The sequence below is a fragment of the Eptesicus fuscus genome, chromosome 3 (assembly GCF_027574615.1).
Source record: "Eptesicus fuscus isolate TK198812 chromosome 3, DD_ASM_mEF_20220401, whole genome shotgun sequence".
Lineage (NCBI taxonomy): Eukaryota > Metazoa > Chordata > Mammalia > Chiroptera > Vespertilionidae > Eptesicus > Eptesicus fuscus.
Window position 1 is genome coordinate 51,956,743 of NC_072475.1, and position 20,399 is coordinate 51,977,141.

Here is a 20,399-nt window from a genome sequence, read left to right on the forward strand (position 1 = left end):
ACAATCAAATGCATATCCGCATTTCTCCTTACTGCCGCAAACGCAGCACGCTCTACACTCTCTTACCCATCTTGGTTTTTTTCACTTGATGTCTCAGATAGAACTGTATCAGAAAAAAATTTTTTTTGTACATTGTATAGGTGTTCACAGTCTATTTAACCAGTCCCCTACTGATGGATGTTGAAGGTATTTCCAGTCTCTTGCTTTGACAATCAACACTGACAGCAGTAAATTACATTGTACATTAAAAATTTCAGTCTAGGGCTGAAACCGGTTTGGCTCAGTGGATAGAGCGTCGGTCTGCAGACTGGAAGGTCCCAGGTTCGATTCCGGTCAAGGGCATGTACATTGGTTGTAGGCACATCCCCCTGGGGATGTGCAGGAGGCAGCTGGTTGATGTCTCTCTCTCATCAATGTTTCTAGCTCTCTATCCCTCTCCCTTCCTCTCTGTGAAAAATCAATAAAATATATTAACAAAACAAAAACAAAATAAAAAAAATAAAAATTTCAGTCTAGGGCTGGGGGGCAGGGGCAGGCTGAGAGAGGACAATGCAGGGAAAGGGGGACATATGCAATGCTTTCAACAATAAAGAATTAAAAAAAATTTTTTTTCAGGCCCTGCAGGTGTGGCTCAGTGGTTGAGCATCGACCTATGAACCAAGAGGTCACAGGTTCGATTCCTGGTCAGGGCACATGCCTGGGTTGCGGGCTCAATCCCCAGTACCAGGCGTGCAGGAGGCAGCCGATTCATGGTTCTCTTTCATCATGGATGTTTCTATCTTTCTCCCTCTCTCTTCCTCTCTTAAATCAATGAAAATATTTTAAAAAAATTTTTTTTCAGGCTATTTTTAAAGGATTAATTCCTAGAAGTGGAATTGTTAGCTCAGAGGGTATGTGGCTTTGTAATTTGGACATCTGTTGCCAAAAATGCACTCCATAGAGGCCTTACCGACTCACACTCATCACCAGCCGAAAGGTTTAAGGGAGATTCCCTATCTACCATATATCTTTCTATCTATATTGTATCTATTATCTATGTCAATGCCTATCAATCGACCATCTATCTTTCTATCATTTATCACTTTCTATTTTCTATCTTTGTATCATCTTTCTATTTGTATTCTATCAATCATCTATCATCCATCTTCCTATCTATATTCTGTCAATCATTTGCCTATCCATATCTATGCCTATCTATCTATCTATATTTCATTTTTAAAAAAATATATATTTTATTGATTTTTTTTTTACAGAGAGGAAGGGAGAGGGAGAGAGAGCTAGAAACATCGATGAGAGAGAAACATCGATCAGCTGCCTCTTGCATGCCCCCTTCTGGGGATGTGCCTGCAACCAAGGTACATGCCCTTGACCGGAATCGAACCCAGGACCCTTCAGTCTGTAGGCCGACGCTCTATCCACTGAGCAACACCAGCCAGGGCTATCTATCTATATTTCTGAAAAGAAATAGAGAAAAGAACTTCTCCCCTCAGGGCTCACAGGGTGGGGGCAGGGGGCTGGGCAAGGGGAGGGCTCCCTCAGACGTGCTTGAAGCTCTGAGGGCTGGGGTTTCAGAGCTGGACAGGCATTCCGCAGGGGGAACAACCTGCCTTCTGGACCCATATCTTTCACCAACCATGTGACCTTGGCAAGAAATTAGCCCTCCCTGAGCCTCAGTTTCCTAATCTATAAAAGGGAGTGGTAATCCCTGCCTCGCCTCCCTTGAAGTGGTGTCACAGGGCTCAGATGTCAATGTCATGGACACATAAGAGGAAGGGCTACTGGCCTGGACCCCAAATCACACAGGGCCCCAGCGTGATTGGAGCATGACTCCAGCATAAGTTGCTCACATGTGGTTTCATGTGAGAGTCACTGGACAGGCAGAGAAAGTCCGTAAAGGAGGCAGAGTCAGTGTTCTGGGCGGCCCTGGGCGGGGTGGGGGAAGTGGGGGAAACAGAAGCCTCCCAGGCAACAACCGTAGATTCTATAAAAACCTCCAGGCCTGACCACACCTGAGTCAACAGATAAAATGCAGTTTCAGATATTCCAGTCCTTCGATCCCCATGACCCACGGCCCTTGGCCCCTCAGCTCAGCCTGAACCGGCTGCATCTCTTGGAAAACCTCTCCTTTGGTCCAGTGCTCCGGGAGGTTGAGGGGGAGCGGGGGGCAGCCCTGGGAAGATGACTAAGCAGCCAGTGGCTCTTGCTGCCCACTTCCAGATGGCTGACCACACAGGACATATATCAGGACACATGGCCTCAGGGTACCTAGCTCCAACCTTGCCCACTGGGACCTTCGCATGAAAAAGGAAAACCTGCTAACTCAGCTGGCATGATATGGCGGCACTGAGAGTATCCTATCTAATAATAGACAAATATGCAAATTGACCATACCTCCGACACGCCCACAAGCCACGCCCACAAGCCATACCCACCACCCAATCAGAGCAAATATGCAAATTAACCCAAACCAAGATGGCTACAGCCACAGAGAGCAAGGTTTCCTAGGTAACAGAGGAAGCCAAGCTTTCTGCCAGCCGTTGCAGGCCTAAGCCTCCACTCAAGCTACAAAGTTTCAATTATAGAAGGAAAACAAATTCAAACAAATGGCAGCAGAATGGAGCTTGAGAGAGCAGGCCAGGGTTGCCGGTGGCAATAGGGGAAGCAAAGCTTTCCGCACACCCTGGCTGGGCCCACCTGCTTAAGGCAACAAAGTTTCAATTATAACCCCAACACAAATGGCTGCCGGCCTCGGAGGGAGCCCCAGGCTTGGCTCTGTTCCAGGCTACAAAGTTTCAATTGTAGAAGGAAAATAAATTCCAGATACCAGGGCCGCCGCTTGCGTTGCCAGGGGGCGTGGCCCGCCTGCAAACCACCACAGGCCCCTCGCTCAGGCTGCCCCATGCCCCAAGGGAACCCCACCCTGATCAGGGACACCCTTCAGGGCAAACCAGCTGGCCCCCACCCCTTTACCAGGCCTCTATCCTATCTAATAAAAGAGTACTATGCAGATTGATCATCACTGCAACACACAATATAGCTGCCCCCATGTGGTCAAAGATCCTGCCCTCATGTGGACACAAGATGGCCACCACAAGATGGCCAGCAGGAGAGGGCAGTTGGGAGGCACCCGGCCTGCAAGGGAGGGCAGTTGAGAAGGACCAGGCCTGCAAGGGAGGGAAGTTGGAAGTGATCAACCCTGCAGGAGAGGGCAGTTAGGGGTGACCAGGCCGGTAGAGGAGGGAAGTTGGGGGCAAACAGGCTGGCAGCAGAGTGGTTAGGGGTGATCAGGCTGGCAGGCAGAAGCAGTTAGGGGCAATCAGGAAGGCAGGCAGGCAAGCAGTTGGGAGCCAGCAGTCATGGATTGTGAGAGGGATGTCCGACTGCCCGTTTAGGCCCGATCCCAGGGATCGGGCCTAAACGGGCAGTCGGACATCCCTTGAGGGGTCCCAGATTGGAGAGGGTACAGGCTGGGCTGAGGGACACCTCCCCTCCGTGCATGAATTTTGTGCACTGGGCCTCTAGTATCCTCTTTATAAAAGCACAGGTCCCAGAACCAGACCGGCTTAGTTTAAAACCTCTGTGATTATCTAACTATGGGATTTGGGCAAGTGACTTAAAACTCTCTGTGCCTCAATTTAAAATAATAAATGTATTAATTATTAAATAACAACAATAGAAATAATAGTATCTATCTCATAGGTTATTATGAAAATCTGTGTTAATGATAACTTTTAAAAACAACCACTTATCAAGTGGTTACTTGGTGTCAGCCATTATGCCAACGTATGTAGAGTCGTCAAGGGCACAGACTCGGTAGGGACGAATCTGAATCTTGGTTCTACCACTGACCAACTGTGTGACCTCGAGCAAGTTCCTTCACCTCTCTGCGCCCCATTTTCCTCATCTGTAAAATGAGGTTAATACCTCAGGGTTGGCCGTGAGGATGTAAAGAGTTCATCTGTGTAAAGCACTCAGACCAGTACTCTACTGTGACCGGTACAGGAAGCATCATGGAAGCGTTGGCCGTTAGTATTTGCTCAGAGCCTGGCAAGTATTTAGCCCGCAGTAAAGAGACCATTTTGGGGATGGAGGCCCTAGAGCCCAGTGAGGGGGCTTCCTGCCCAGATGGGCCTGGGGGCTCCACACTCCTTGTCAGGAGCTATCACACAAAGACACCTCTCGCCCTCTGGTGGACACAGAAGGAAGAGGCCAGGTGCAAGTTGCTCAAAAATGTAAGTTGCTTTGGGAAGAGAACCAAGGAGGAACACATTCTTCTTTCATGGAGTCTGTTCCCCAGCAGGAATCTACCCACGACTCAGGTCCTGGGAGCGTTGAGATAAATGCACTTTTGCACTGTTATTTTTCAGGAGTTCCATGATTTAAAAGTGTCTTGTGCAAAGCTTAGGCCACACGCCTAAGGTTCCCTGGGCTTTCCTAGGGCCTCCCATCCCCCACCCACCCTCCCGCTGGAGGAAGGATTTCACAGCCGAAGTGGGTGCTGAATTGTGAACGCATGCTCCAAATACCCCTGCACTCCACTTACAGCAAACAGGCTATTGGCACCCACTTTCCAAGGAACAAAACCGGGGACTTAAACCTAGTCTCGGGCCCACACTCTCTGATTGCCAGTATGTCCCGTGGGCAGCTCAGTGGGGCAGCTGCCACTGAGCTCTGTGTTCCAAGTGCACCTTTACAGAGAGCCTGTGACGGACACACCAGGATCTAAGCAAACAAGACAGAAGGAGACACAAAGTTCGTATCCCTGAAGGAAACAGATAACACACAAAAGTAAAAGGTCATGGGGAGTGTTTTGCAGAGCATTAGAAAAGGCAGTAAAGGGACAGGACAGAGACGGAGGCTACGTTTGAGTGGATATTTGGGGAAGACCTGTAGGGAAAATGACATTTTAACTGAAGATCAAAAAACAAGAAAAGGCAGCCACGTGCACAACATAAAAATCAGAAGGAAGCGCATCCAGGCAGAGGAAAGAAGAGAAATCTGTGCCTCCAGAGAAGAGTGAAGAGGAGAAGAGAATAGGAGGCAGTGAGGGAGGGAGCGCTGGGCTGGCAGGGTCTTGGAAGTCTGTGTGAGGGGATTAGATTTCATTCTTTGTGAAATGGGAATCAAGAGGAGTATTTTAGACAAAGGAGGAAAAGATGTCATTTACATTTGTAAGAGACCCTTGCAGATGGAGAAGATGGGAAAAAAATAGCTGTGGAGAGGAAACGGCTGTGGATCTATTTAAAAAGTAGTATTTATAGATTTGCAAATGGATTGGACAGGCATGGGCGTGCAGTGAGGGGAGGAGGGGAATTTTCAGTTGGACCAAATGCACGGGCAGTGGTGTCCTTTCCTGAGATCAAGAAGATGGGGAGCGGTCTGGGCATGGAAGTCCAGAGTTCTGTGTTGGACACGGTAAGTATGAGATGCCATGTGGTGTTTCTGAATGGGTGGCCGGCAGCCAAAGCTGGAGTGGAGGGAGACAAAACGGAAGGAGACATGCATGGGGAGATCAGCAAGCGCCGGCGTGTGTGCGCTGTGGGACTACGGGACTGGAAGAGGATGGAGAGAGAGGGTCTGCAGCCTTAAAGTGAAGCTCACCAGGCGGAGCCAGCAGAAGCGACAAGGAAATAACGTCTGTGATGGTGGCAGCAAAGCCAGGACAGTGAGGACCCCAGAAGCTGCAAGGTGCTAGTGGCCAATCTCAATTCCGACAGAAATGACCCCAGGATTTAGCCTTTTGCACTCGGATGTCGAGTGTGACTCGACACGGTTAGCATCGGTAGCACTACCGAGAAAGAAGCAAGCGAGTGCAAAGGGTTAGCAACTTGGAGGTCACCGGTAACCTTGACAAAAACCGTCTTTGTGGGGTAGTGGGACATGCAGTGGACTTGTCACCTCTCTCCCCCTTGTCTCTAACCCTCTTCCTCCTGGGGACCCCCACATCCAGGCCAGAACCCTGGGAGGTATCTGGAGTGCTCAGTCTCCCTCACCCCATATCCTCACTCCTCCCAGCGCTCTACCTGCCAACTCTCTCCACTCCATCTCTGCCTCTCCTGCTCCAGCCTCGCTTCAGGCCACGCCACCCTTCCTGGACTTTCCACTGTCCCTCACTGGCCACCTTGATTCCAGCCTCCTCTCCCCTAGTCTGTCCTCCAACATTGCCTGAGCGATGGCTCTAAGGTACACATCTGACCCTAAGTCTCTAGTCCTGAAGCCTCGTAGACTCGCATCACCTCAGGATGATATTCAGCTTCTGTAGTGTGATGGTGTCCCCACCCTGTCATCTCCTGAATTCCCCCAATTCCCCCACACCAGGCCTTGGAGCGCTCCTTCCTCTCCACGCCCGCCCCCCCCCTTTTTTTCTCTCATTTCCCCTTCCTCTTTTTTATGCTCTCCTGCCTTATCCTGCCCATTTTGCAGCTAAAGCGTTACCTCCTGCAGGAAGCCTTCCATGATTACCTCCCACCCTCTGGACACCGGGCTGATGGCCCATGGCCACTCACCTGTTGCACCGGCTCGATGGTCAGCTCCATGTAGTGACTGATGGCTGTCATTGTCCTGAGCGGCTTGCAGTGCGGCAGTGTAGTGAGAGGCACCCAATCTGAATTCTTTCAAGTAGAGACAAGGAGACAGAAATGGGAATTCTTTTTTTTTATTTTTAATATATTTTATTGATTTTTACAGGGAGGAAGGGAGAGGGATAGAGAGCTAGAAACGTCGATGAGAGAGAAACATCGACCAGCTGCCTCCTGCACACCCCCTACTGGGGATGTGCCCGCAACCAAGATACATGCCCTTGACCGGAATCGAACCTGGGACCCTCCAGTCCGCAGGCCGACGCCCTATCCACTGAGCCAAACCGGTTTTGGCAGAAATGGGAATTCTTAAGTTGGGAGACATTTTCTAAAAACAAGGTCCCATTTTCTTAAAAAAAAAAAAAAAAAAAAAAAAAAAAAAAAAAGGCACCCAAAAGCCCCACCCCTAAAGTGTTTTTTGCCCCCTGTTCTTTTATGGCACATCTCACTTTTTGCTTCCTATAAAATGCATCTTATCTCTCTGAGGTCACAGTATGTCAGTGGTTCCCAAACTTTGCTGCACAGTGGAATCACCTGGGCATTTAAAAACACACAAAACAACTGATGTTTAGCTCTCAACCCCTTGTCCCAGATATTCTGGTTTAATTGGTCTGGATGTGACCTGGAAAGTTTAAAAGCCTCGCAGATGATTCTAAAATATGGCAAAGTCTGGGAACCACCGCAGTAGGTGCTAAACAAATGCTTTTGCAAAGCAGTGGTTCTCACGCTATAGTGTGCACCCGAAGCACCCAGGGGGCTGATCAAAACACGCTCAGCAGTAGCCCGGGCTGGTTTGGCTCAGTGGATAGAGCATCAGCCTACAGACTGAAGGGTCCTGGGTTCGATTCCAGTCAAGGGCCCATGAGCGGGTTGCAGGCTCCATTCCCAGTGTGGGCGTGTAGGAGGCAGCCGATGGATGATTCTCTCTCATCATTGATGTTTCTATCTCTCCCTCTCTCTTCCTTTCTGAAATCAATAAAAATATCTTAAAACCACAAAACACGCTCAGCTTAGGATTGGGTAGAGCCAGGTGGAAGCCTAGAACTTGCATTTCTAGTAAGTTAGTTCCCAGGTAATGCTGGTCCAGGGACCTCTCTTTGAGAACCACTGTGGTTGAGGAATGCTGAAAAGATTGCAAAGTCTCTTCTTCCTCCCCTTACAACAACCAGACACACAGGGCGCTCTTGACACATTGTAGCTCTGTTTTGGGATAAATTTCCTAACGGTTGCTAGAGTGGAATGAAAATGACTTCCCATTAGAGCAGGGGTGGGAAATCCATTTTCTGCCAAGGGTCAGTTGGATAGTTATAACATCATTTGCAGGCCATACAAAATTATCAACTTAAAATGTAGCCTCCTACATTTGGTCAAACACTTAATTAACTCACCCCGAATGCCTTGGCAGGGCCAGACCAAATGATTTCACGGGCCTCACACGGGCCCTTGGGCCGGATCTTCCCCACCCCAGCCTTAGAGCCTTTATGGGAACCTGGGTCTTTGGTCCACGCACCTATATAAACCCCTTTCACCTTGGCCATACCCCCCACTATCTTCTATTTCATTAACTCAGTCAGATTACATGTTAATTTATGTAGTATGTAAACTTAAATATATATGAATAAGTAAATTACTTAAATAGCATAAGTGGACACTTGACTATTTTTCATCTACATTGCTAAGCCTAGATTGAAGCTTATTAAGTGTTCAGAAACTTTTAAAAATACGTTGTAATCGGGAAAATGGAAAGTCCTATTTATTCAGGGCCCCTTCGCATTGGGCATCAACAGTCGTTTTTTTTTTTTTTTTTTACAGAGAGGAAGAGAGAGGGATAGAGAGTTAGAAATATCGATGAGAGAGAAACATCGATCAGCTGCCTCTTGCACACCCCCTACTGGGGATGTGCCCGCAACCAAGGTACATGCCCCTGACCGGAATCGAACCTGGGACCCTTGAGTCCGCAGGCCGACGCTCTATCCACTGAGCCAAACCGGTTTTGGCAACAGTCGTTTTTTAAAGCGGCCAAGCTCAGAGGGATCCAGAATCCCAGGCTCACCTCTGTCCCCTCCACATGCAAACACTGGTGGGACCAGCGGTTTTCCAGCCCGTGATTCCTCGCCTCCTCGTTGTCTTCCTCTTTCTCTGCGCAGGTCAGAAGGGCTTGGGTGTCGGGGCTCTCTCTGGCTTCAGAGGCAAATCCCAAGGCCCGCCTCATCTTGCTTTTCATCACCCAGGAAAGGAAAATGATCTGGGAAGTGGATGGCGTTAAGGTCCAAGGAAGCGGAGAGTTGCAGCCCCCCAGTGCCGCCTTCACCTCTGCACCCTGGGCCCCACCCTGCGCTCCCTGTCCCCGGGGTTGGGGCGCTCATTGGAGCACAGGGCCAGGCCTGACTCTCTCTACTTTCCTCCTTAAAGGCCTATCTCCTAGTAAGACCCTGCCTCCATCAAGCACTTGGGAAATACTTGTTAAACAAAAGCATGTTGAAAAGCATCGTCCTCGAAGCATTTGCCTTACAGGGGCCATACACACAGAGGGGTGAACAGTCTCCGCCAAATTCATATCCCAGAATGTGACCTTATTTGGAAATAGGATCTTGGCTGATACAATTAGTTAAGATGCGGTCACAGTGATTAGGGTGGATCCTAAATCCCATGGCAGGAGTCCCTGTAAGAGGAGAGGACACAGAGGCACACAAAAGGAGGCAGCGGTAAATTATGCGGCCACAAGCCAAGGAGCACCAGGAGCCAGCAGGAGCTGGAAGAGGAATGGACAGGTTCTCCCCCAGCGCCTTCGGGGAGAGTGCGGCCCTGCCTGGATTTGGGACTTCTAGCCTCCAGAGCCCGAAAGAATACATTTCTGTTGTTTAAGCTTCAGGTTTGTGGCAATTTGTGATGGCTGCCCTAGGAAAGTTTTTTAAATGGTATTTATTGGGGTGACATTGGTTTATAAAATTATATAGGTCTCAGGGAATTCTATAATACATCATCTGTATATTGTATTTTGCTCACCACCCCATGTCAAGTCTCCTTACATCACCATTTATCCCCCTTTTACCCTCTTCTACCTCCCCTAGCAAATTAACACAGTACATGAGAAAGTCAGTTTCTGAACTATTGATGCTAAATCCACAGGTTTCTCCCCCCCCCCCCCGCCTCTCTCTCTCTCTCTCTCTCTCACACACACACACACACACACACACACACACACACACTATCAACCACCACTGTCTGCATTTAGCTTGCCCTCGAGGTCCTCATGCCAAGGTCACCGGTGTGTCAGCACATCAGGCAACACCCCTGGGGAACCAGGTAGGTGCTCACGATCACTGACAAAGGGCAGCCCCTTGTCAACTTTTATCTCTGCTGCCCCAACCCAAGAGCACACAGGGCAGGGTCACCACTGCACAGCTGGTCAGCCTGCACAGCCATCCCCCGGCCCGGGAGGAAGGCAAGGCAAAGACAAGTGACAGGTTCACTGAGGGCAGGGACAGACCTAGGTTGGGAGCAGAACTGAGACTGCAACCTGCTCTTCTGATCCCAGGGCCAGGAACTGGCACAGCCCCCTCTGCTGTTTAACAGAGCTCCAGCAAGAGATAATTATTCTTATAAAAAAAAAAAAGGAAACAAAACACAAAATTGCACATTGTCATTGTGTCTGCCTGCCCCAGGCTTCAAACCACCTCCCTGGCCACTGGGAGAGAGTTCCAATCTAGCAAGAGGGAAGGAGGGCGTGGCAGAGGCAGGGAGGAGAGACAGGAAGATGCCTCTGGGCCTGGGGTAGATACGGCGAGGTCCAGCGCGGCACGGCCCAGGGAGGTCAGGAACCAGGGTGTGGCCCGCAGCAGGTACTCGGGCCTCCGGTCATGGGCCACAATGGCTGAGGCGTAGAGGAGGCCAGCCAGGGCCGACAGGAGCCGGGTCCACAGGTGGATGGAGGGAAACGTCTTACCCCGGCACTAGGCAGAGAGAGGAGAGAGCTGGGCAGGAAGGAACACTGCCACTGCCCCCAGCTGCCTTAGAGCTAAGACCCAGGGCCCTGGTGGCATAGCAGGTTGGAGGGCAAACCCTCTGCCCATGACAAGTCCCCCAGGGTGCACTGATCTTCCTGCCAAGGGGCCATCAGGCTTGAATGCCTTTAGTGATGGGACGCCCACTACCTTTTAAGGTCGAAATCCTATATAATAAAGAGGTAATATGCAAATTGACCCTCACGCCCTCACACAAGATGGCTGCCTATGACCAGGCCAGCAAGGGGGGTTAGTGAGGGACGACCAAACGACAGAACAAGCAGGCTGCGTGGGGTGACCAGACCGGCAGCGGGGGCAGTTGGGGGCGACCAAACCAGCAGGGTGGGGGGCAGTTGGCGGCGACCAGGCTGGCGGGGGGAGGGCAGTAAGAGGTGACCAGGCTGGCGGGGGTGGGGGAGGCAGTTAGGAGCAACCAGGCCAGCAGGAAGGGAGCAGCTGGGGAAACCTGGCCGGCAGCGGGGGCAGTTAGGGGTGAGCAATTAGGAGCCAGCAGTCCAGAATTGTGAGAGGGATGTCCGACTGCCGGTTTAGGCCCGATCCCCGAGATTGGGCCTAAACCGGCAGTCGGACATCCCCCAAGGGGTCCTGGATTGAAGAGGGTGCAGGCTGGGTGAGGGGACCCTCCCCCATGCACGAATTTTGTGCACCGGGCCTCTAGTATCAATATAATGATTGCTCTCAACATACCAGGCACTGTGCAAAGTGTCTAACCCGCGAATGGGAAGTGGCCCTCCCATAACCTCTTCCCAGTGATGTTTTCCGAAACTGCAGAGAACAAGGCTGCTCTTCCTGCCCTAAGACAGCCCTTCTGACTCCTACAACCAGAAGCTTCCTTCTTCCAGGCCAGATTAGGTCACTCATGAGCAAATGTTTGCTGGCACCTGCAGGCCCCAAGCACCTGGAATACAGCGGGGCATAACACAGACAAGCCCGCTGCCCTCACGGCGCTGACGTTCTTCTGGCTTGTTCCCAAGATAACAACTTGGTCAGTAACTGAAGGAGCTCATTTCAGGATGTGACAAATGCTATGAGGAAAACCAAGCAGAGTGATGGACACAGCGGTGGGGCTGGCCTGGGCTATTTTAGATGGGGTGATGTTATGGGTTGGATTGTGTGTCCCCAAAAGATGTGAGTCCCAACCCCAGAGCCTGTGAATATGACCTTATTTAGAGATAAGGTCTTTGCAGCTGATCAAGTTCAGATGAGGTCATCAGGGTGAGCCCTAATCTAAGATGAGTCTGTCCTCAAAAAAAGGGGAACATGGACACAGACAGATACAGCGGGAAGGTCATGGCATGCTGCCACCGGAAGCTAGGCGAGGGGCCTGGGACAGATCCTTCCCCAGCTCCTTCACAGGGAGTGTGGCCCTGGGGACAACCCCAGCACCTTTTGGCCTCCAGGACTTCGAGACAATACATTTCTGTGGTTCAAAGTTTGTGACGCTTTGTTATGGCAGCGCTAGGAACTAATAACTGGTCGAGGCACCGCACCAGTTTCTTCTAAGATCATCAGGTGACAGTTTCCCAGCCCCCATGCCACCTGGAGACCTGTCCCAGGGGTCGCTGAAGGGAGAGCAGTGCTTCCTACTCTCCCCTCCCTTGATCTGGAGATAGTACCTTTGCTGATGAGACCCCATGTCTGGTGAGGTTTCGTCACAGCATAAGCGATAGCTTCCCACAAATGATCAACTGAGCACCTGCCATCCCCGAATCCTGTCCTCCTGGAACTGCTATTAAATGATGCTCTTGGACAAATGACTCTTTTTTAGACACAGTGATAGGCCTGTCATGTTTCCGGTGTTCGGCCCTGCCATTATTCCCTCAGCAAGGCCCCCAGGAAGGGCGGTTTGCACACGTCCACAGTATCTTGCTCTTTCTTGCCTTGGTGGCTTTTCCCACGCGGGCTCCTCCTTCCCTCACCTCTGCCTCCTTAATCCCGCATCCCTTCGGAGAAACCTGAGGCCTCCCCAGCAGCCACCGGCCTGGCTGTGTGAAGTTTTCAGCCTCACTCATCTGGATAGTATTGGAGCCTTCTCTCTCTCCTCCGAATCCCCAAACATGTGATGCTGTATTTCTAAGAGCATTAAATTACCCTGCTTTGCGTTTCTGTGTCTCCCAGGAGACGGTGAGCTTCCTGGGGGCAAGCAGTGTCTCAAGTCACACCTATATCCCCCGGGACTGGCCAACACAGGTCTCCCCTCACCCCAGACGCCTGGAAGATACTTGCCAATAAGATGCTCTCGAATACACAGAACCCCAGTAGCTACATGATTCTATCCTCTAAAACCTTCTCACTCCCTAACGCGATGCTTGTTGGTCCAACCCTGGTGGCTTTTACCTGAGAGCCCGCTTCTCATCTGCTGTAGGAAACGGAGAGAACGCAGTGGGCTTTCCAGTGAGAGGCCTCAGGACTTCTCCTGGGCCAGCCGCCCACCCTCCCACCCCCAGCTCCACACACACGGGGTGGCACCACCTCTCTGCCCGGTGACCCCGAGCTTTGACAGTGCTCCCAGATGCCCTAAAACCTGTCACGTGGCCCCTATCCCAGCCCCAACCCCAGCCTCACGATTCTGGAGAGTGGGGCGATCCGGGAAGCCCAGGAGCCACAGGCAGCGAAGCCACCCAGCAGGTAGCCAAACATTTCAGTGTTGTCCTGTGGGAACAGGTGACAGAGTCAGCACCCCGAGGAGACCATTGTGCACCCCAGACCCGCCTTTCCTGCTTTTAGTAGGTTCCTCCCAATAAAGGCTAACCCTGCCCACCACCACCCCCAGGCATTTTTGAAGGGACCATCACTCCCCCATGTGCCCCCAGCTGGCTCAGCCTCACCTGCAGCAGGCTTCCCAGCAGCCTCCGCTGTGGCCCTGGGACAAGGCCTGAAGCCTTCGGGACAGCAGCCCAGAGAGCCCAGCAGGGGCCCAGGCTCAGGGGCAGAGTCAAGGCAAATACACTGGCCCTGAGCCGCCGCCTCCCCTTCCTCTCCTGGGAGCCGTGACCTGCAACAGACACCAAAATCCCATATGGTTCCTGGGAACTTAAGAGTCTGGGAAGAACTGGTGTTGACCCAGCCCTGATGCCAGGGCAGGCTCCTATTCCCATGTTGTTCTGGCCAGATCCTCTCAACCCTTCAAGGCCCTATGGTTGTGCCCCCTCTATGAAGAAAGAAGTCTTTCCTCCCCACCACTTGTCCCCCTACACACACACACACACACACACACACACACACACACACACACACGGCTGGTACTCTCTCCTTCCTCAGCCCTCTTATAACTTTTATGTTCAAGGCAGGGTGACATTTCCTGTATCATATATATGTATCTGAGTGCACAGGGTTGCCTCTCCAAGACTGGAACCCCCTGAGGGCAGGCACTATGCCCTGGCAGTTTCTACAATCTCCGCAGAGCCTGGCACAGAGCGGAACTGGCACAAGCCTGGTGAATGCATCGAGTGAATGCCTGGTGCCAGGACACCGAAACTGAGTGGGACAAGGAGCATCTTCTTTGGAAATCTCCCTTTAATATAAGACAGATGCTCCTCTGAACCATCCTAGTAAGAATGTTTCTCCTCTGGGCAGCACGGTGCAGCTGAGGGCATATTTTTTAAAAATATATTTTTATTGGTTTCAGAGAAGAACGGAGAGGGACAGAGAGATAGAAACATCAATGATGAGAGAGAATCACGGATCGGCTGCCTCCTGCACGCCCCACACTGGGGATGGAGCCCGCAACCCAGGCATGTGCCCTGACCAGGAATGGAACTGTGACCTCCTGGTTCATAGTTCAATGCTCAACCACTGAGCCATGCTGACTGGGCTGAGGGCATCTTCTATGACCCCACTGATGCAAGCATTCTCTTCTCAGGCATGCCCAGTCCTACACACTCGACTACTCAGTCACTTACAGCCCCTGCTCTGCCTGAGGCGGCGCATGCCCGTTCCTGGCATCCATTTCTGGAAGCTGTGGGGCTTCACTGGACACCCCGGACTTGCACAGAGATCACTGTTCATCCCCAAAGCCATGCACCACCCTCTTCTTGGCCTTTGCCCACTGTTCTCTTAACCGGGAATGCCTTCCCTGCAGTCCCAGTTCCAACGTCACTCCTTCTCTGACACCTGCAGCCCCTTCTCCCCCTCTGGTGCCCTAGGTGTGCACGCACCTCCCCCCTAGCAGCTCTAAGGATGCTTAGGGCCCTGTCTCCCTCCTCTGGCTCGTTCGTTCGTCTATGCCTGGCAGGGGTCCAGGGTGATGATGAAAGAGAGCATGAATGAAGGCAGGAACAGATGGCCACACACTCACCCGAATTAGACTTGAACTTGGAGCCGCAGACTGGGAAGAGAATGAACACAAAGTTCATCAGGTCAACAGCTGCTAGGTAGGCACCAGTGAAAACCTGGGAGCAGATGGAAACAGTTGTGATGTTCAAACATATTCAAACAGCACTTCTCATCCTGGACCTCCCTGCACACCCGTGTGCTCCACTGAGGAGTGCTTCCAGGGACGCCTCCCAAGAAAGGTTGAGATCACCTCCCTCTGATTGATAAGGAGGTGGGGTGGGTGCTTAAATGATGGGCCAGGAACCCAAACCCAGCCCTCCGCTTCCTATTCCACACTCTCTCCACCGCACGGTGTAATTTCTGCTGGGTAACTTTGGCCCAGCCACTGACCTCTGGGCCTCAGTTTCCTCAGCTCTAAAACAGAGTTAATAATAGTGCCTTCCTCACGATTTAAGCAGATTACATGAGTCAATACATGGAAAGTGCTTAGGCCAGCGCCTAGAGGAAAGTAAAACGCACTCACCTGTAAATGCACTAGCTACCAGGACAGGATGGTTAGTAGTAAGAGCATGCATTTCTGGGTTTGAATCCTGGCACTTCTACTTACTAGAGGGTGACCTTAGAGAAGTTATTTAACCTCTCTATGCCTCAGTTTCCACGTGTGTAAAACAAGATAAGAGCACTCATGTCATAGAATGATTTGGGAATCAAATGAGTTAATACACGAAAAGCCCTTAGTGCTAAGTACCGTGTTAAGTGTTTAATAAATACCAACTATTATTATTGGACTTGAGCTAGACCTCATTATTTTGCATCACCTAATGAGCATGGGCATCCAAATAAAAAGTGACCTGTTTCTGAGACAGTACTGCTCAAAGCAGCGTCTAGAACTCTCCCAATCTGTTCCTAGGCTGTCCTCCCTCATGCCCAGCTGGGTGGGCACAAGGCCTGGATCAGCCCTATGCGGTGGCCCTGCAGGGGGGCCCGCAGGTTTTCCTTGTGATACATGTTTTGGAATAGGCTCCTCCTATACAGGTTTATTTGAGGGCCTAGAATTTTCAAAAACTTATAACTGCTTCTCACTTTCCCCAAAGCCCTCATAACCACCTGGGAAGGGATTCAGACCCTCCTGCATGAAGCTAGGGCTGGGTCCTGGACTCTAAAAACAACAGTACCGCCCTAACCAGTTTGGCTCAGTGGATAGAGCGTCCGCCTGTGGACTGAAGGGTCCCGGGTTCGTTTCCGGTCAGGGGCACATGCCCAGGTTGCTGGCTCGATCCCCAGTTAGGGGGCGTGCAGGAGGCAGCCGATCAATGATTCTCTCTCATCATTGATGTTTCTCTCCCTCTCCTTCCTCTGAAATCAATAAAATATGTATTTTAAAAAAAATAAAAACAGTATCAACAATCACTATTTATTGAGCAACTACTATGTGCCAGCCGCTGTTTTGAGTGATGGGATTACAGTAGTGAATACAAATTCTTGCCCCTGTGGAGCTAACATTCTAGTAGGAGTTAAATAAAATAAGCAACAAACATACTAAGTAAAGTAGATGGTGTATTGGGGGTAAGCCATGAAGAAGATGGAGCAGGATGAGGGGGTCTGTGGTAGAGGTACACGGGTGGTCAGAGGAGGCCTTGTTGAGAAGGTGGCTTCTGAGCAAAGACTTAAAGGAGGTGAGCAGTGAGCCGTGCGGCTGTCTGGACAAAAGCACTGGAGGGGAGCCGAACGACCAGCAAGAACACAGGCCCTGAGCAGATTGTGCCTTGCATGGTGAGGGAACGAGACAGAAGCCATGGTCACCTGTGGGCCTGACGCACCTGGATCGTGAGCTGTCTGGCCAGAATCGCCCCGACCGTGTCGCACAGGCTGGCCAGGAGGCAGCAGGCAGCACACAGCGCTGACTGGTCCTGTCTGCATTTCTTTGCACATCTCAGATAGAGGAGCCTGCGGAGACAGACGGGTGTGGACAGAAGGTGGAGGCCGTACGTTTGGGCTCCCAAAGCAGGTGTCTGGGAAAGACAGTTGTGACTTGTGTGTCCATAGAAAGCACTTTCTCCCCCAGGTATTCAGCGGGTGCTTTTGAACTTAGTTTATAGATCAGAAAAGAAAGGCTCAAAAGGCTCCCAGCGTGGGGTGGGAGAGGTTAGCCCTAAGTTCCATGGCATCTTCAGGAGTTTTGCTCCTGAATGAAGAGGAATTTCTTCCCTCCTACAGATCTGGCCAACTCAGGTTCATGACCAGCTTTCAGTGCGGACAAACGAGCTGGGGGTTTATGTTACGAAAGGAAACAGGAGGGTGATAAAAGTAGCCCCATCACTGTAGCTTACTGCAGAGCAGAATTCATTGCCTAAATTTAGAAAGGCAGCTTGCTTCTTCGAAATGAAAGCGAAATCCTTCTCATCTATCCATGCAATGGAGTGGCCAGCCTTCTGCCGGCCCATATCCAAGCTGACTTCGTTTGGGGTACATGCTCCTTACACAGAGGGAGAGCAAAACGCCTGAAGATGCCATGGAACTTTGGGCTAACCTCTCCCTGAGGCCCCTCCACGACGTGCTGGGTTATCTCCCTCACTGCCTCTGCCTGCTGCACCCTCGCAAGCTCAGAGAGGCAGGACATGCTGGGAGGGGCCGAAGGTCCTCTGTCAGCGTCACTGACTGGATCTCAGAAGCAGTGTGTGCTAGGTGATTCCCAGCTACTTTTCTACGGGGAAACCGAAGCACCGCCGTTGCAGCTCTGGTTTCATTTCCTCATCCTTAGGACTCACAGGGTGGTACTTCCTTGGGACCATTTGACTGGTTCTGAGCATCAGCCCATGGGACTAATGGACGAGGGTGGAAGGCTATTCGGGGAGGCCTGAAGCCCAGAGAAGGAAGAGCCACCTTTCACTTGGGCCCTGGGCTCCTGAAACTGACTCCAGTTTTAGGAATGAAGGAAGACTCTAAACGAGAAACTCTGAGTTAGACCAAGATTAGAAATAGTCTATCTCAACCCTCCCATTTGAAAGTGGAGAACACGGAGGCTTATGGGAAAAGGGGCGTCAGCGGTGGGCCAACGGCGGGCCTCTAGCCTCAGGAGGCTTCGCTCTGAGCCCTGCTGCTGCCCAGCCCTTTCCCAGCTCCCAGGGGTTGGGGATGCCAGGCTGCCGAACAGCTCGGAAGAGGTACAGTCTCTAAAGACAAAAGAAGGTGAAGGGACGGTGAAGCCCTAAAAACAAAGCGTGCCCACACCTAAGCAGGGTGAGAAAGCAGAGGCTGCCTGGCTGGGCTTCTCTCCAAACCTTGGTGCCCACGTCGGTGAAATGCCTACCACGCGGACCTCCGAGGGAGGAACAAGTGAGACAGCGCACGCCAGCACCTCCCAAGTTCCATCCTCTGGTCTGGCTAGCTAACGCCTCTCAAGCCTGCCCCTGGGGAACAGGGATGGGGTTTCAGTTTTTCCATCCATCCCTCCGCAAGTTGGTTAACCTCTCAGAACCTCAGGCTTCCTGATCTAAATGGGTCATTACAGTCCCTGCCTCCTGGGAAGGTGGCAGGATTAAACGAGTTAATGAATGCAACACTAGGCCCACAGTGCATGTTCTAGTGTCTTTTTATTCCTACTCCAGTGACTGGGTAGTGAGGCTGAGAATCTGTAACCCTACCAAACGCCCAGGGGGGCATCCATAGTGTCTAAGGTGAGGCGGTGCCAGCCTTCTAGGGGTGCTAGTCCTTTCTCCTCCGCCAGGGAATATGTGGGTGACACCAGCCTTCCGAGCTTGGGACAGGGTGGCTGAACCAGACTTCACCCATAGAGCCCAGGTTACGGTGACCCCCAGGCCAAACCACTCCCGGGACTGGACAGACCAGGGCAAACTCTGTGGCCAGAGTCAGATCACCCCTTCCCCATTTCCCAGCTGAGAGGGAAATTGAGGCCAGAAACATCCTTGCCCTCTGCCAAGGGTTGGTGGCAGAACTGGAGCAATAGTAACGTTTAATGAGCACTTACTAAGCACTCTGCCGGGGCTAGCTCATTTAACCCTCCCTTCAGTCCTAGGAGTTATCCTCCCCTTTTACGTAAGGAAAATGCCCAGAGGTTTTAGAGCTTGCCCAGCTCACACCGCTAGCCAATGGGGAAAGGCTGGCAACAGAACCCAGGACGGGCGGCTTCCAGTCCAGGGCCCTGCCCACTGCACCACCCAGCCTCCTCCTGCTGGCCCACAGCCCAGCCTCCCAGTGCGTGGAAGCCGGAAAAAAACGATCCGACTTCAGTCTACGGAAATGTTAGTTTCGATCCTGGAACTGGGCTACCTCCTGCATCCTCCCTTTCGGGCCCCCCTTCCCTCTAGGTTTGCAAGAGGGAGTTAGTAGCGGGGTGGGGAGGTAGCACCCCATTCCCCCCGCAGCCCAACCGCCCCCACCCTGGCGCCGCCGTCCCCGTCCCCATTACAGTGTGTGGGCGGCGATCCAGCAGGAGGAGGCGCAGAGCCAGAGGCTGAAGGAGATGCAGACGCGGTGGCGGGCGAAGCAGCGGTCCAAGTAGCCCCAGTCCCAAAGGGCGGGCGCGGGCGCGGGCGCGGGCGCGGGGCTGGGCGCCTCCCCCATGGCAGGCTCGGCCCGCCGGCCAGTGCCGGAGCCTTCCGCGTGGCAGGGACCCGTGCGCTGCCGCCCCTCGCCCCTTCTCCGGGTGAGGTTCCCCCGCGGCAGCCCTCCGAGCGCCCCGACCGCGGGCGAGATGGGCGCGCCCAGCTCTGCGCTCCGGGGCGCTGGCGGCGGCGGCCCGGACTCCAGGTTAAAGTTTCCGGACCGCGCGGCTCCCCACCCGTCTCGCTATTGTCGGGGGTCCACGGGCGGGAGGCCGCCCCCCAGCGGCGGGAGCCGGGAGCAGCCTCCGCACAAAGGCTGCGGCCGCCGCCCCCTGACAGCCGCAGTGGGGCCGACCCCTTCGCCGTCACCCACCCCGCAAACGCGCGGGGCCTGAGCGGAATGCAGGGACCTGCGGGGGCCACTGTAAGGCACGTTGTCCGTTCATCAATCCACCACATTTTCTGGACCAAACAATACATTCCTTCGCGCTGGCGAAGGTCTTGGGTGCCGGGGATCCCGAGGTGAGTGGGGCCTGGTCCTGATGGTTAAAAGGGTACAATACAAAGGTGTGCTGAGAGCCAGGAAGGAGGAGACAAGCGCCTGGTGGACAAATCATGCCTATAAAGGGAGGATGAGAGTCCCCAGCTCAGAGTTACTGTGATTATTACTAGTAGAAACGCCGCAGATAGAGCACCTGGCACATCAGCAGGGGAAATGATCATTGTTATTGTCTTTCCTAGGAAGAGCCTTAGATCCACTAAAAAAAAAAAAAAAAGATTCGAAGAAACATGAAGAGTAAGGTCAGTTAATGAGGGAGACACAAAGCTCAGTTCTGGTTCACTTCTCTATCAGCTGCCAGGAGCATCTGGTCTCCTGGCTTTAAATACTAGCCCTGTCCCTGTGCCTCCCAAATGAGTATCTCCAGGTCAGAACCCCCAGACTTGAGACTCACACG

The 20,399-nt window shown here is 52.3% G+C and overlaps 1 protein-coding gene across 1 annotated transcript in view; it reads right to left on the reverse strand.

Moving 5' to 3' along the window:
* Positions 1-19,653, reverse strand: part of TMEM44 (transmembrane protein 44) — a 33,143-nt gene extending 13,490 nt beyond the window's left edge. The window contains exons 1-8 of the mRNA XM_054711624.1: positions 19,308-19,653; positions 16,699-16,825; positions 14,901-14,994; positions 13,432-13,598; positions 13,169-13,255; positions 10,361-10,531; positions 8,632-8,823; positions 6,507-6,611 (exon numbers count right to left, since the gene is read on the reverse strand). Of these exons, the coding sequence (XP_054567599.1) occupies positions 6,507-6,611; positions 8,632-8,823; positions 10,361-10,531; positions 13,169-13,255; positions 13,432-13,598; positions 14,901-14,994; positions 16,699-16,825; positions 19,308-19,462 (1,098 nt within the window). The 5' untranslated portion in view covers positions 19,463-19,653. The remainder of the gene's footprint in view (positions 1-6,506; positions 6,612-8,631; positions 8,824-10,360; positions 10,532-13,168; positions 13,256-13,431; positions 13,599-14,900; positions 14,995-16,698; positions 16,826-19,307) is intronic.
* Between the last annotated feature and the right edge of the window lie 746 nt (positions 19,654-20,399).